We start from the raw sequence: 14783 nt of genomic DNA on the forward strand, positions 1-14783 counted from the left end.
TTCACAATGCTAATAGGTAAAGAAATAAAACCACCATAGCCTATTGTCTTTATTATCAAAGTTTATTGATGGGGTCAGTTCCTATCTACTAGGGAGTACAACTGTATCTCAATATGTGCTATAGTAATTCTAGGGTAACAGCCATTCTGCAAAATAGTTGTACTGGGGCTCTGTTAGGCATAGATCATAATTAAGTCAGTGGAAGAATGAGCCCAGAGAAACCCTGGCAGCAGAGCCGTTACTCTAGGAAAGTTCCAGTGCTATGCAACCTGTAAGGCATCATCGCTTAGCTGATGATGAGACTCACGGAGGTGTTGGTGGAGCGAAACAGGAGTTGAACCCATTTTCTACTCTTCTTGGCAGGGTAACTATGGCTCCAAGGAAGAAACCCAAACTTAGGTCTTGTAAAATCTTTTAAGCTCCCAAAGCAAGAGAAATAAGACATGAAGAAAGAGCCAGTAACTAGGACAGATGAAAAATTAGGTGGAATTGGAGGGAATGGAAACTTCTGGAATGCAAAGTAGCTGGGTTTAGACGCCATTTGAGATGACCAAGAATACAGTACAGGTAAAAGCAAATGGGGCAACAATTCAAATATTGACAGTTGTTCAGATACTAGAGGTTAAGTAAAATTTCCCCCCTTAGGGGAAAACTGGTTTAAAAGGATCAGAAAGGTGAATCAGTAACAGGATAATGAGTACCTGAGTAGAAATAGGTGTTTCAAGATGCCAAGAACAGTTTAATATAGAGGTGAGCTGAGTCTACAGGAAGGAAAAAGTGGTTATGGCAGCCTGTTTCCAGATTTGATCATTGGAATGACATTTCTAGCAATGGCTTTGTCTGTGAGGTCCTGGCATATTTTTTGTAGCACAGATCGCTTTAAAGGAATGTTTTCGTAAACTCAAACTTATGTGGGAATGCAAATTACTATAGTGTAAAAATTCAGTGACCTCCCACCTATTCCTGCAGGGCAGGAGATCAGAAGTCTTAAAACAGCTGTGGCTAAAAGCCCAAGCCCTCCCACTGCCCCTGTGATAAAAATATTAAGGAAATTAACAAAACAAGCATCAGATGAGTCAGTGGGCCTTGTACCATGTAGACAACAGATAATTTATAGCGACTTCTTCTGCAGGCAGCCTGAGAAACAAGAGCTTGCATACGAAATCCTGCCCTATCATTAAATATAACAATGAAAAAAACAGGGCCATTAAATGAGACCCTAAAAAAGTCTAGCTGCCAATCAGGTTGGGAAGATAAATAAAACAGCATAGTTTATTTTAACCTATATCTTCCACACTAACCTAGTTTGTCTATAGAAAAGCCATCTGCTGGCACCAGGCCAGTATGTCTTAATTTTCTTGTTATTCTAAGTATCTCATTTTTCCAAAAGAGGAAATGTGTAAGTAGCAGGCGTACATAGGTAACACATTTCTACAAAGCCTTCTCTGTAGTCTTGACCTGTGTGGGGACAGGGTTTACTTTTGGAAGCATTTTCAAAGGCAGAATAAAACTTAACTTTACTTGAGGTTTTCTCCACAGAAGGACACCAGAGTTGTGCCCATATGATGAGTCCCTTGTTGGTGTTGAACAAATTGTCTTTTCTCCAGGAAATAACCTTTGTTCGTTCATATTTACAGGTTTCTTTTGATGGACAGATGGAGTAATCGCCAAAACAAGAAATGGGGCAGAAGCAGTTTCTTTTCTGATCATGTCTCTGATGAAATGGTAGGTCCTAGACTTTTCTGATACCTTGTATGGTGTGGGGAGGGGCTGGGCTGTGTCCTGGGATGGATGTACAGGCTGCTGTCTGGACCCGGGCTGTTCAGAGCCCCGTGGCCTTTTCCTGATGTTCCCTGCGCATCCAGCGCATCCACACTTTCAGGAATAATCATCTTGAGGAATTTCCTCCCCAGCTGTTTAAATCAGAGTTCCATTTGCTGGAAAACAGAGAGAACCTAAATGAATTAACCCTTGGCTTTTTGGTATAACTTTTAACAAACATAGTAATTCCATCATTCAGATTTCCAAATAGAGGACAAGAGGTAGTTTATGCCCACTTGGTCTCCCAAATCTCTTGTTCATTGTGAATCTGTCTACTCCCATCGCTTCCTCAGGAGCTGCAGAGAGAATTGTGGCAGTCTAGAAGAGCAAAAGCTCATGACCAATATTAGAGGCCAACATTCATAAATGCAACTTAGCATAGCTTTTTCTCCTTTCCTCTTCTGGAAGTTTTTAATCATGTCCCTGAGGTGGTAAGGAGCTTAGGAAATTAAAAGTGCACAAAAATGTTATCTAACAAGGAGAGGGAAAAGCAAAAGGTAAATGAAGAAAAGATGGAAACTCAATGTAATTCAGTTTGATAACCAATGCAGGCAATGTCAGGGTCAGCAGAAAAGGGAGGCTGGATTCATGGGGTTTCTCAAAGCAAGGAGGACCCAAGGGGGAAAAAAAGCAATTTTGGTGATTTTAAATGTAATAGAAGAACTTCTTGCTCCATTGTAATTCCAGGGATCCCAGAATTACAATGGGATTCAGCAATATGAGTACAATTTAATTTGGAAGCAAGGCAAGAGACATAAGTCACTCTTTGAAACACAGATGGACTTATATAGCTGAAGTGGGTAAGATAAGGCTCCCATTAGCATTTCATTTGGAGAAAAAAGCAAGGAAGATGGAAATACCTAATTATACTTTAAAAGAAAGACAAAGAATGTGTGAAGATGGTTGACGGCTTCAGGTCCTCTGTAAAAGAGGTGGCTTCTTCCTTCATATAAAATACTGTCTGGAGGATCAAATTAATTTATAATGAGGGAGATAAGAACGAAGAGGTAAATTGTTTGTTCTTTGTGGGTGTCCCCCCTGCTGTACATGCTCATCCTCCTCCTCTCTGGAGGTGTAGGTGGGTGGGGTCATTTCACTAGTGTTGTCTCAGGCCTCCATTCCTACTTTCCTTTGAAAGCTGTTCTTCTTGTGTACTCAACCCAGAAAATTCCAGGCCTATTGTCCTCAGCCCTCAAGCTTTACTCACTAGAGTCCTAGATATGCACCCTGTTTTATTTTCTTTTTTTGGTGTAAAGATTCAGTTTAAAAATACCTTCCTTCAGACATCTGCTGACTACAGGAAATTATTGTCATAGCCCATGTGAAGGTCATAATGAGACTAAGATGATGTTTTAAAACTCCTGAACTCCGTAGGGAAAAGCAAGCAGAAGCTATTATTCTTACTCGCTGGTGGCATACTGTAGACAGCTCCAGGACTGAGACCCAAGGCCCGGAGGACACTGTACTGAAGGCACACTTAGTGCTCTCCCTGTGTCACGGTCTCACAGGCCAGCAAAAGTGAGTAAAACTGTCCCAGCATGTCAGTTACACATACTGACCCTAAATGTTCAGCATAATTTAAAAGGGAAAGAAAAAAGTTGGCTTTTCAGACAAAATTTTGTGTGAACTGAACAATGTCAGACTATGCTTCTTTGGGTCCAAATAATTTCAACTTTACAGCTCTCAGATGTTCTGGCAGCTCATTCTTTGTTCATTTCACCTATTATACAAGTGTTTCTGGGTCCAGGCCCCAGAGCAAAATAGACACAAATAAATCAAATAATAAATGTTTCATATAAAGGAGAAAATGCTAATGGTCTGTTATCTATACCAGCAGTCCCCAACTTTTTTGGCACCAGGGACTGGTTTCATGGAAGGCAATTTTTGCAGGGACCCAGGGAGTGTGGGGTAGTGGGCGGCAGGATAGCTTTGGGATGAAACTGTTCCGCCTCAGATCATCAGGCATTGAGGAGCCTGCAACGTAGATCCCTCACATGTGCGGTTCACAACAGGGTTCGTGCTCCTATGAGAATCTAATGCTGCTGCTATGACAGGGGGCGGAGCTCAGGTGGTAATGCTTGCTCACCTGTCGCTCACCTCCTGCTGTGCAGCCCAGTTCCTGACAGGCCATGGACCGGTATAGTCCGTGGCCTGGGGGTTGGGGACCCGATCTATACTACTGCACTGTAGGCTCTAAGGGAACTTAAAAACAGAAAAATAATGGAGAGAAGGTGTTTGTAGAACACAGACATGTCAGCAAAGGCACTGAGAATCTACTCCTGAGTGGTTACCTTTCCCTTTCCCTTCAGTTGCCCTCAGCCATGCTTTCGGTGTCACATTCTTTTGGTGGTTCTCCTCCTCCTGGCAACTCACTCTCGATTTCCCACAGGACATCGTCTTCTTCCTCCAAGTTGCTGGAGATATGGCACTTCTTGAACCCTTGGACGATGGACTCACTTGAGATGCTATTCCATGCGACCATGACCCACTCCAGAAAGAGGCCCAGGGGTGGCTTCTTAGCATTCCCAGTTGGGCTCAGCGCCAGGTTCCCAGCCAGAAGCCAGTTGGAGTACTGGGCCCGCACACTGTCATTCAGTGGCTTGTAGACCACAACATCCAGCACCTGAAGCTGTGAGGTCAGACCCCCTGGGATGATCACCATGTCAGTGTTCATGCTTTCCATGGAGTTCTTCACGGAATCTGTGGCATGGCCCCGGAAGCCATTCAAGATCAGCATCCCTCGCTGCTTGGGCACCGCTCCTGTCCTCCGTCTCCACACCACTTCCAACCAGTCCTGCATCAAGTCTTCAGTCATCCACCCATACCGGTGGCAGCGGATTTCCATCCCACTGGGAAACTTCCCCGGGGGGATATACGTTCCCCTCAAAATGATGTACGGTGGTAACTTCCTCCCATCAGCCAAGACACCAAGCATTGCTGTGATTTTCAGTTTTTCCCTGCCTGGTGTCTTGACCAAGACAGGCTTTTCGCCCTGGTTATCAACAGTTACCCGTGACGGCACCTCTAAACAAATGGGCGTCTCATCTGCATTCCCCATCTGAGCTATCTCATAGTCATGCGCCCTGCGCAGAGCCAGGACACTGCGCTGGTAAGTGACGAGTTTCTCAGTCAGGTCTTCTGGCAGGTGCTGGGGCACGGGCACTTTATGCCTCAGAGACAGGTCATACCTTCTCATCATTCTTCGACACCAACCCAAGCTTGCCTTGAACCCTTTCTCTGGAATGTTCATTTCCTGGGCGATTTCGAGAGCTTTCAGCTGCATCGCCTCCCGGGTGATGGGGTCCCCTTTGGCCTGCATGTATCTGACATATTCGGCCACACGCTGGTCCACCAGAGCAAACCTCCCATTCTTGGGGCCTCGGAATGCCCGCCGCATGGCGTGGGCGTTTTGAAGCTGTGGCTTCACTTTGCGCCAGTCTCGAACGTTTTTTTCCAATACTCCAAACTGCTTGGCAGCCTGGCAGTTGTTGGTGCTCTCAGCATATTCCACCACCATCAGCTTGAACCCTGCGTCATAACTGCGGCGCATGCCCCGGCTGAACTGAAACTTCCCAGCTATGTCATCAGCCGAGAGGTCATACCCTGGGAAGCCCATGGCCATGTAGAAGGGGTACCCCTCAGTCCACTCGGGCAGCTCTGTGATATCCCGAGGCAGACGGAGGCCAAAGCTGTCAAAGTGCTGAGGCTGAGGAAACTGGGAGGTAGCATTCATTGGGTTTGGCCAGTCTGGAGGCTTTACGTCAGATTCTTCATTTTCTGGGAGACAAATAGTGAGGGGCAAAAATAATGCCAGTAAGTAAAATGGCTTATACCCTGATTTTTGGGGGTTGAAATGCTAAGAATACCTTAATCTGAAGTTCACCAAAAGTAGTAACTTTAATAACAGGTAACATTGCCTAAGTCCTTATCCATATGCCAATTTATATGGACTACCCACACCTAGTTCTCTTAATAACTCTTAAGTATCACTGTTCCCTCTTTGCAGATGAAGAAGGGGAGGCTACAGAGGTTACATAATGCACCAAGGTAGCCAAGCCAGGAAGTGGCAGAGCTGGGAACTGAACAGAGGCACCAAGCTTGGACCAAATAATTTGGGGGCCATGTTTGCATCAAAATACTTTTTATGTGAATGAGAAGCCAAATGTTAACCATACTACCATATAATATTACAGAGATGCATCATGGCCTGAATCATATCCCTTTAGAACCAAGAAAACCTATAGCAAAAACCACACTTAGCAAAGTTAAGCTTATAAGGCAGAAAATTAGTTCTTGCACATTAACAGTGGAACCGGGTTTCACTTTATATTTAGAAGGTGGTCACAGAAGTTGAGTATGATTTGGGGAAATTACCCTATCTCACCCAAACTAAAATGTCATCAGTTGTAGGATGCATCATTATGTGCCATTAAGAAAGAAAACACTACTAATTAAGCTATGACATGCCACTGATTTTAAGATGCATTCTCAATTTCAGAGACAGTAAAGCAATGGGAGAAAAACATGTCTCAGAGTCAGTGAAATATGGCATTTTAAACTCTTACTTCCAGAGAAAAGACAAAACTATTTTGGCCGTCTGGAGGCAATGCCATATTTATTCAACTGCGGCCTCAATAACCATTTTTCTTGACAAAGGACTAGGTATTTCTTAGATACATTTGCTCAAATGTATGCTATGACTGCTATTGCTTTTTCTATCCAGTATGAGATGGACAGGGAGCCAGGTAACTCAGGAAGCATGCTTCCTCTCACTATTCTTAGTTTGCAGAGGCACATGGTACGCTACTGAGGTAGCCCTGTTCAGCCAGAAGGTGCACTGGACCAAACACTGCACAAGCCTCATTTTGCTTCATCCACAAAGAAGGTCATACGTCGAGTCTGTTTACTCAGAGCTGACAGAGGAAGAATGGAAGCTCTGAGGTAAAAGCAGTTGCCTGTTAACACGTTGTCACACATTTAGCACTGCAAAGAGGGAGATTTCAAAACTCCAAAACCCATAATCCTTCTACCTCTTAAATACCCCATGGAATGTACACTGAAAATCCCACTTCACAATGTTCCCAGCTGGATGGCCACTGAACTGCTTTACTTGTAGTACCTGCAGAGGTGCCTCCTTGGAGCTGCCACTCGTCAGAATTCTGAGACTCCTCCTCCCCTTCCAAACGGGTGATCATGTCTGGCTTAGGGAATGGGAATTCTGTTTATAGGAAATAAAATAGGTAACAGCTGTGTGTTACTGTCCTGGAGCACTACCAAAATAAGTACTTTAAAATGCTTAAGAGCCACTCTCCCCTTCTTTGTGAAAAACAAGGGGAAAAAGGCTCAGGGATACTTAAATATGTCCCTCTAAGGGAATACGGGTAGATCTCTCCTAATGAGGGACGGTATTGGCACCAACAATAAAAGAACTGCATTTAGCAGGGAAGAGGGTGAATGCAGCTGTTGATCCAATTAACATTTTGGTACCTGTATAAGCAAACTGGGAAATCTCTTCAAATGATTACATTCTGCTGATAAGATGTGTGATATCAATTTGGGGTGGAAGTTGGGGAGAAGAGCAAACAGTCTTTGGGAGGGTATGTCCCCAAATTTCTGAGGCTGCAGGGTAACATTAACGCCTGCCTTCTCTCGTAAGGAACAGTGAGGCACAGGCCCAGATCCATGGTGACACTTCTAAGGTTATATGGTTTTTATCCTTAAATGTGAATGCCTGGGTTGAATGGGGGCAGTTCTGAGGCAGCAAGGGTTGCCGAGTAGGACGACACAATATTTATATACTGCCCAAATCAAAAATTGGAATAAACGGGCACGGACATTGAGGAGGCAGAGTCTAAGTTCAGGAGACAGGGACATTGGATATACCAGAGAAGAGAGGCATGGGAACAATTCTCTGGGCTCAGAGCTTCCAGGAGACAAAGGAAAACAAAGCTTTACCCAGGGACAGGACAGTTTCGTAATTCATCCTCATGACTTCCCGGTAGAGGGCCTTTTGTTGCTCCGTCAAAACTTCCCACTCCTCATCGGAAAAATATATGGCCACCTCGTCAAATAGGGCTGGTACCTGGAAGAGTGAACAGCCCTTTCACAATGACAAACCGGCACATGCAGACGGACTTTCAGAGCGGACAGGCCCTTACAGACAGCCCAGCACAGCCTGTCCTCTCACAGGTCAGGTGAGGGACCCTGACCCAGGGGAAAACGGACTGTCCACATTCCTACAGCTGCTGGAGGCCAACAAGGGCAAGAGCACAGTCCTTCTGTGCCCACCACAGCGGCTGCCACTGTCAGTTCAGATAAGGTAAGCAGCACTTTGAGAAGAAAACTAACTCCCTACCATGATCACCGGTTGGAGGACACTGGGACATTGTACCCTCATGCACTGTGGTGAGAGCTGCTCACGGCTCACCTCTGACCCAAGACTTAAGCCACCCACACCCAGACCAAGTGTTCCACCAACACACGCACCCCCAATTCCCTCCCACCCCAGAAAAAGACCCTCGGCCCCGGGCGGGGTGAGTTGGGTTTGTAAATCTGAATAGGATCACTGCCCTCCATGAGATCTTTGTGGGTTTCCAGGGCACTGCATTTCCAAGGGTACTAACCAAAGTGTTAGACTTGGAACCCACAGCTGCCCAGGGAGGAGCCACTGAGAGAAGGGGCTCTACTTGGCCTTTTCAATCCACAAGAGCATGAAGAGGAAGAAAGAAGGGCTAATTACAGCTTAATATATGTAATGAGATGCCAGAGCAAACTCATTCACTTTGATCCTGGACCAGGTAGGCAGAAAGCCCAAAGGACTGCATCCCTCCCCTATTCCTCTGCTTCCTGGCCCAGCACCAGGGGGCTCCTCAGTAGCCCAAGGCAGCCGAGCCACCCAAACCAACCTCCTGTTTTTGTTTTTAACTGTATTTCTTATTTCAGTCGTTAAAAATCCTACTCCAAAGCTCATCCTATTTAGTGATAAGGCACTGGATGGCTTGTTTCAGGCTGGTTATTTTGTATTGTTGCCTTCGAAGCTATTTCCCAAAGCTGTATCTTGGGTCTGGGTGATTATGATACTGTTTTTCCTCAGCTTAGAAAATCAGTGTCCATACGCTATATAGCCTGCAGCCACTTCAGGGGTCAGGCCATCAGTCACTTACATACATTGGCCTTTCCTCCCTGACCCAAGGAAGCCCCCTTGTTCTCTCCCCACCTCCACAGCACCTCACACATAAGAAGCACGTACTAGGAAAGGCCCTGTAACTGCTTCATTTATTCCCCGCAACGGGCCTGTGGAGGAGTAGATACGCCTTTTTTTTTTTTTTTTTTTTTTTTTGAGATGGAGTCTTGCTCTGTTGCCCAGGCTGGAGTGCAGTGGCACGATCTTGGCTCACTGCAACCTCTGCCTCCCGAGTTCAAGCCATTCTCCTGCCTCAGCCTCCCTAGTAGCTGGGATTAGAGGCACATGCCACCATGCCCCTACTTAATCAAGGAGAATATGGGCTTAAAGAGGTCTCATTTCCAGGCTAATGTCATAGCCAATAAATGGTGGGGTTGCGTTTTGGGCCCACCACTGCCTGACCCCAAGGATCCAGCAATACCAAGCACAGCTGCCTCCCTGATGACTAACCCTCAACTCTCCCCAGCTCTGTGCTCCACTTGTACTCAGCTGTGTGCAGTTCCCTGAACAACCATTCCCCGACGCCCCCACACCTTGGCCCATATTCTCCCCTGGCCTTGGAGGGCCTCCCCTTTCTTGCTCTGGCTGACACCCACCCATCTTCCAGGACTCAACCCAAAATCCCTGCTCCCCAGGAAGCCCACTCTGTGCCATGCTGTGAGCACACCCACAAGTCCCTGAGATGCCCTGGGCTCCACACTGCCGGGGCACTCATCACACTGCAGGATTCTTTTGGTTGACTTGTCTGCTCCCTCCACTAAAATCTGAGCTTGTTGAAAGCAGGACCTGTACTCACTCCTTTGTGCTTCCCTAAGCCTAGGACACTTCCTGTAGCTAGTAGTCACTGAAAAATGTGTTTTTGAATATACAATCTAGGCAAATCTCTGGATTTCCCTTCTCTTGTTCTACTTGGAACTGTTTCAAAGAATCATTAAATTTTATCTGTCACAAAACCAAATCTACTCTTTGGAGTAAGACTGGACAAACATCCCTAAGTGTGAAATATGAGGTAAAACGGCTTCGTCTCCAGGTTTTCCTCAGACTTCCTCGCCCTGGAAAGCCAGTCAGCCCAGGAATTTTCCACCCCACTCCTTTCCCAGTTCCCAGGCTTTTAAAGAACCGTCTCTTTGGCCTTTTTTTCTCCCTGGGAAGTTCCAGATCTAGGCCATACCTATTTATAGTCCCTTTCCCTTTGCTGATAAAATGGGAACAGGACTGGCTATGCCTGTCATTTCAGAGGGGCCATCAATAATCTTAGGGTGGGTAACATATTCTAGGCCTGGTAAAAACATCAGGTATCAGGAGCCCTGAAGCTGCAGGAAGAAAGCTGGGGGCTGGTGCAGGATTCATCTCCTCCTATTGATGACTGAGCCACGGAGGATCTTCAAACAAGCCCACATTATGCTCCAGAGGCACAGTGTAGTGGCTTAGAAATTCTCCTCACAGCAAGCCTCTGTGAGAATGGAGCGATCCTTCAGCCAGGCCCTGCTGCGCAGGCCTCCCCTCGCTCCACAGAGGCCTTTTATCTGGCTCAACACAGCAGAAGGTAAACAGGGCCGGCCCTGGGCAAAACTGAGAAGGCAGGCAGTCTGTGTACCACCTCCAGACACCCCTTCTTGGCCTTGCAGGTAGGGACCCTCAATCCCTGCCCTCCTCCCTTTCCTCAGAAGATCAAGGAATCACTGGGTAAGTGTTCTTCCTCTAGCTTGTGTGCACTGCCTTGCTCTGCTCAGGAAGTTGGCATTCCAATGCTATCTCAAAGGGTAAATGTTGGAAAGTGCTTACACCTTGCACAGTCTCGCTAAAGCCTTGCAGCTACCCAGCCAAGACGCAGGGATCTCGGGGCAGGGGGTAGTTTGTACTGATCCACTGATGGAGTGCCTGCTATGTGCCAAGCACTGTATAGGACACTCAATCATATAAATATATTCTCTCACTGAATCCTCTAAACTAGGGACACGGGGATCACTACCTCACTTTTATGGGTAAGGAAACAGAGTGGTTAGGTAACTTGTCCAAGGTCACAGAGCTAGAAAGTCTGATGCCAAAGCTTTGCTTTCTTAGCAGGCCACTCAGGCCTTAGCATGGTGGCTGTAGAGAGCCTGAGGGCTCCCTTAGAAAGATGGGCTAAAGCCTCATTCCACAGAGCTAAGGAGAAAGCTCAAACTCGCTGGCATAGCACTCCATGTCCTCCTGGCTGGCTCTGGCCCCTGGCCTGGCCTCCTATGCCTGATCCCCTTCCACTCCCTGCCATGAGTTTCAGGTTCCAGCTGCAGGAGCTGCTCCTAACTCTGCACCCAAGCTCCTCTCCCCAGTGCTTTTGCCTGTGCTGTCCTCTTGCCTGGAATGCAACCCCCTTCCCTTCCCTTGGTTGATTCCATAATGACTAAGACTCAGTTCAAAGTACATTTTTAATTTTTTCTACTTAAAATTGTATTTCTATTTCAATTCTATGGAATTTGATCCTAATATATTATCATAGTTCTTATGCTTGAAAAGCTTTCACTGATCACCCTAACATAATTCTCTATAACCAAAATACATATTCTAAAAACAGATTCTTTTCTTCTAATTTAATGCTCTAGAGCAGGGTTTCTCAACCTCAGCACAACTGACATTTTGGGCCAGTTACTTCTTTGTTGTGTGTGTGTATGTGTGTGTGTGTGTGTGTGTGTGGCGGGGGGGTGGCATCCTGTGCACTGTAGATGTCTAGCAGCACCCCTGGCTTCTACCCACTAGATGCCAGGAGGATCTCCCAGTCCCCAACGCACCCCCACCAAGTCAGACAAACAAAAGTGTTTCCAGATATTGCCAAATATCCAGGGGTGGGGAAAGGGGGTAGTGTTTCCAGATGTTGCCAAATGTCCAGGGGTGGGGGCAAAATTGCTCACTGTCAAGATTAGGCCTGTCCAGGAAGCCCCGGAGTTCTCAGCCTGAATGAGGCATCCCCCCGATCTTGGCTCCTGATGCATCCTTGCAGACTTCCACCACTGCACTCTGCACACTATGCTTACTATTACTTATGTTTACTTTCCTGCCTTGCTCACAAGGCTGGAAATTCCATCAGGAAAAGAGCCTCTCTTTATGCCCAGCACTGTGCTTGGCAACTGTGGATGGATGGCTGATTGCCTGGAGGCCACAAATGCCCAATCCCCAGCACCACCAGCTGCTGGACTCCCTCCTCCAGCCCTTCTGGTTACTTCCTTCTTTCCCCACCCAAGCATGGTTGGTCTTCATCTTGCTCCTTCCTCACTGTCCCAACACATTCACTTTTATTGCTCCTGTTCTCCAAGGCTCTCCATTTAGATGTTCTAGGTTGACCAATTTAGCCTCAAAGCCCTAAGTTTCGACTGCCTTGAGGTCTTGTTCCAGGCTAAGTGGACCTGACACCTGCTCGGATCAGAATTGGGAAGAAGGATGTGGTAGGCAAAGAACACTGATGAGACAAAGGCAGCGCGGCATCCACAGCTAGAGTGGCAAACTGAGACCCTGTGGTTGCACTGCCTTTTTTTTTTTTTTTAAATTAAGGTATAGCATACATATGGTAAAATGCATTACCTTTAAGGGTGGAGCTCAGGAGACCTGTTTTGAAGAACAAATGTCAGTGTTCATGTGTATCCTTAGGGCAAGGCAGATAATCTTTCTGCATCCCAGTTCCCTCCTGTGGTAGGGAACAATTTAGAAGTACCATGCTTGTATGGATAGGGGCTCTTCATGGAAGCAAAGGATACTATGTATACTGACAATGTTTATACACAACAGAAAATAAGCAGAGAAAAGGAATGTCAATTTGTTGCTTATTTAAAATGTTTACTATTCATGCCTAATTACCAAGAAGTCCAGTAACTACGGTGAATAACTATAAATATCGACTGCATTTGCATTTGTATAAACTGATCTCTATCATACTATTCTGAGTGTATACCCTGAATCTCTGTATTCCCTGCTGCCCACCATTTCTATCCAGGTCAGCTGGACAGGCAGCTCTCCTGTGTGAACTGTGGTAAGAGGTGCTCACACAGAACCAACTAGCCTAACCTCTCATGTCAACCCAAGGACTCGAGTCTTATTTAAAATGGTTCCCTTCAACCAGCAGTAAGTCAACAAACATTTACTTGGTGCCTACAATGTGCCTGGCGTCAAACACAGTGCAGGAGAAGTGGGTGAACGAGAGACAAGGTCCTGGCTTCTAGGACTTCCAATTGAACAATGACAAGCTACATGGCTGAGGGACCGTTTCCATAACCACCTCCTCCATTCTTTGCACTGCCTTTTAAAGCCACAGAGCTGTTTTCTCAGGAATGCAAACACACCGGGCTGGGCTATTTTTACTTCCCACGTCTGTCTGAGGAGGAGACTTAAAGCAAGCTGGGCTCTCAGGCCTGCATCTGCTGGCTGTGTGGACTCCACACCTTCTTACTTACCCAGCCGCCCTCAGAGCAGATTCGTACTTTCTGCATGTCTGCCGGGCTGTCCTCTAGTTCCCGGCTCTGAATCTCTTCTTCCTCTTCCTCTTCTTTCAGGGTCAAATTGAGAGGGTAGGCTGTGGACTCCATCTCTGCAAGCAAGATTCAGGTTCAGAAAAACCAGGTGTCACTGTGACCTCCCCAAAGCCTGTGATGGGGGAGGCTGAGCCACATACAAACCTCTTTAGCCCCAAGCACTGTTCCCGCTGGAGGGAAGTAAGGAAACAGTCGGCCAGGAAGCTACAGGGTGACATATTTAATTATGATAAGAGAGGCTATGGGTAGATAACATATCTGGCTGCCTTCAAATATTTAAAAAGCTGTCTGGGGAAGAGAACCCAGACTGGTTTGTAGAGACTGGATGGCAGAACTGAGGCCGGCCAGTGGGTAAATATTCCTGGAAAAGGTTTTAAGCAGTGAGAAAGGCAGTACTTTCTCACAGCCAGTGCCACCCAGACAGGAATCAGAGGCAGGGGAAGAGTGCTGATTTCCTATCAGTGAAGGTGTCTGAACACAGATTGGACACTTACTCAACTGGAATGGGTGCTAGAAGCCAGTTAAGCATGGGCGGAGCGGTTGGCTCAGTAGGCCCATTGCCTGGATTTTCCAAATTCAAAGGTTCTGTCCACGAGCTGGTTCAGAAAATAGGGTCATTCTACCTTAAGGGACTTTGCAAACCCAGGAGTCAGTGACTAACATAGCGAGGGGTATGCCTGGATACCCAAAAAGGTGCAGAAATCGGCTGGGGCCCACCCCGACAGGGAAATAACCCATTGCCTCTGGGCTGCAAATTCTCTATTCGCTGACTCTTGGCCAGTACAAAGGGCCGCGCTCCTGCCCTCCACGGGCGCAGGCAATTCCTAGGTGTGGAGTGCGGGTGCATCTTGAGGGCTGCATCGGGGGACCTCCAAAGAAAAGATCCCTCTGGAGTTCAAAGTCGGTTCCTTCGATATTTCCAAAAAAGATAGGCGAACGCGGCATGGATGGGTCTAGGCTTCAGATGCCTGCAGCTGGGGCCCGAACTTGGCCGCGGTCTCCCTGCCGGCTCCGGGGCAGAGGTGGGAGGGGCCGCCTCCCCGCGCTAAGGTGCTGCAACCAGGGCCGCCGCCCGCCCTGCCCCGCCTGCGCCACTGCCGCCGCGCCCCCGGGCGCGTTCGGATTTCTCCAGCCATCTTGCCCCATTTCCCTTTCTCCGCGGCCCCGCGCCGGGAGCGCTTCCGCCGCCCCCTCCGCCCGGCCCGCCTCCCCACCTGGCCCCCTCCCGGCCCCAGCGCACCTGCCGGGCGGCGAAAGCCGGCGCCGCCCGCCTCCCC

General features: G+C 47.3%; 1 protein-coding gene across 1 annotated transcript; it reads right to left on the reverse strand.

Moving 5' to 3' along the window:
- Window positions 1-43: 43 nt before the first annotated feature.
- Window positions 44-14777, reverse strand: POGK (pogo transposable element derived with KRAB domain). Its single transcript, XM_032161105.1, has 6 exons — window positions 14747-14777; window positions 13429-13562; window positions 7777-7903; window positions 6941-7039; window positions 4113-5598; window positions 44-1937 (listed from the first exon to the last, which is right to left on the reverse strand). The coding sequence occupies exons 2-5, from the start codon at window positions 13558-13560 to the stop codon at window positions 4127-4129; spliced, it is 1830 nt and encodes a 609-aa protein (XP_032016996.1). The 5' UTR covers window positions 13561-13562; window positions 14747-14777; the 3' UTR covers window positions 44-1937; window positions 4113-4126.
- Between the last annotated feature and the right edge of the window lie 6 nt (window positions 14778-14783).

Source organism: Hylobates moloch, unplaced genomic scaffold (assembly GCF_009828535.3).
Source record: "Hylobates moloch isolate HMO894 unplaced genomic scaffold, HMol_V3 SCAFFOLD_8, whole genome shotgun sequence".
NCBI lineage: Eukaryota > Metazoa > Chordata > Mammalia > Primates > Hylobatidae > Hylobates > Hylobates moloch.

Bases quoted from the DNA above. Each gene is read 5' to 3' on its own strand.
- POGK (XM_032161105.1), bottom strand. From the start codon at position 13,560: ATGGAGTCCACAGCCTACCCTCTCAATTTGACCCTGAAAGAAGAGGAA. The intron at 7,040-7,776 runs GTAAAGCTTTGT...TCCTATAAACAG, and splicing joins CGAAACTGTCCTGTCCCTGG to AATTCCCATTCCCTAAGCCA. The intron at 5,599-6,940 runs GTACTACAAGTA...TTTGTCTCCCAG, and splicing joins CCAAGGAGGCACCTCTGCAG to AAAATGAAGAATCTGACGTA.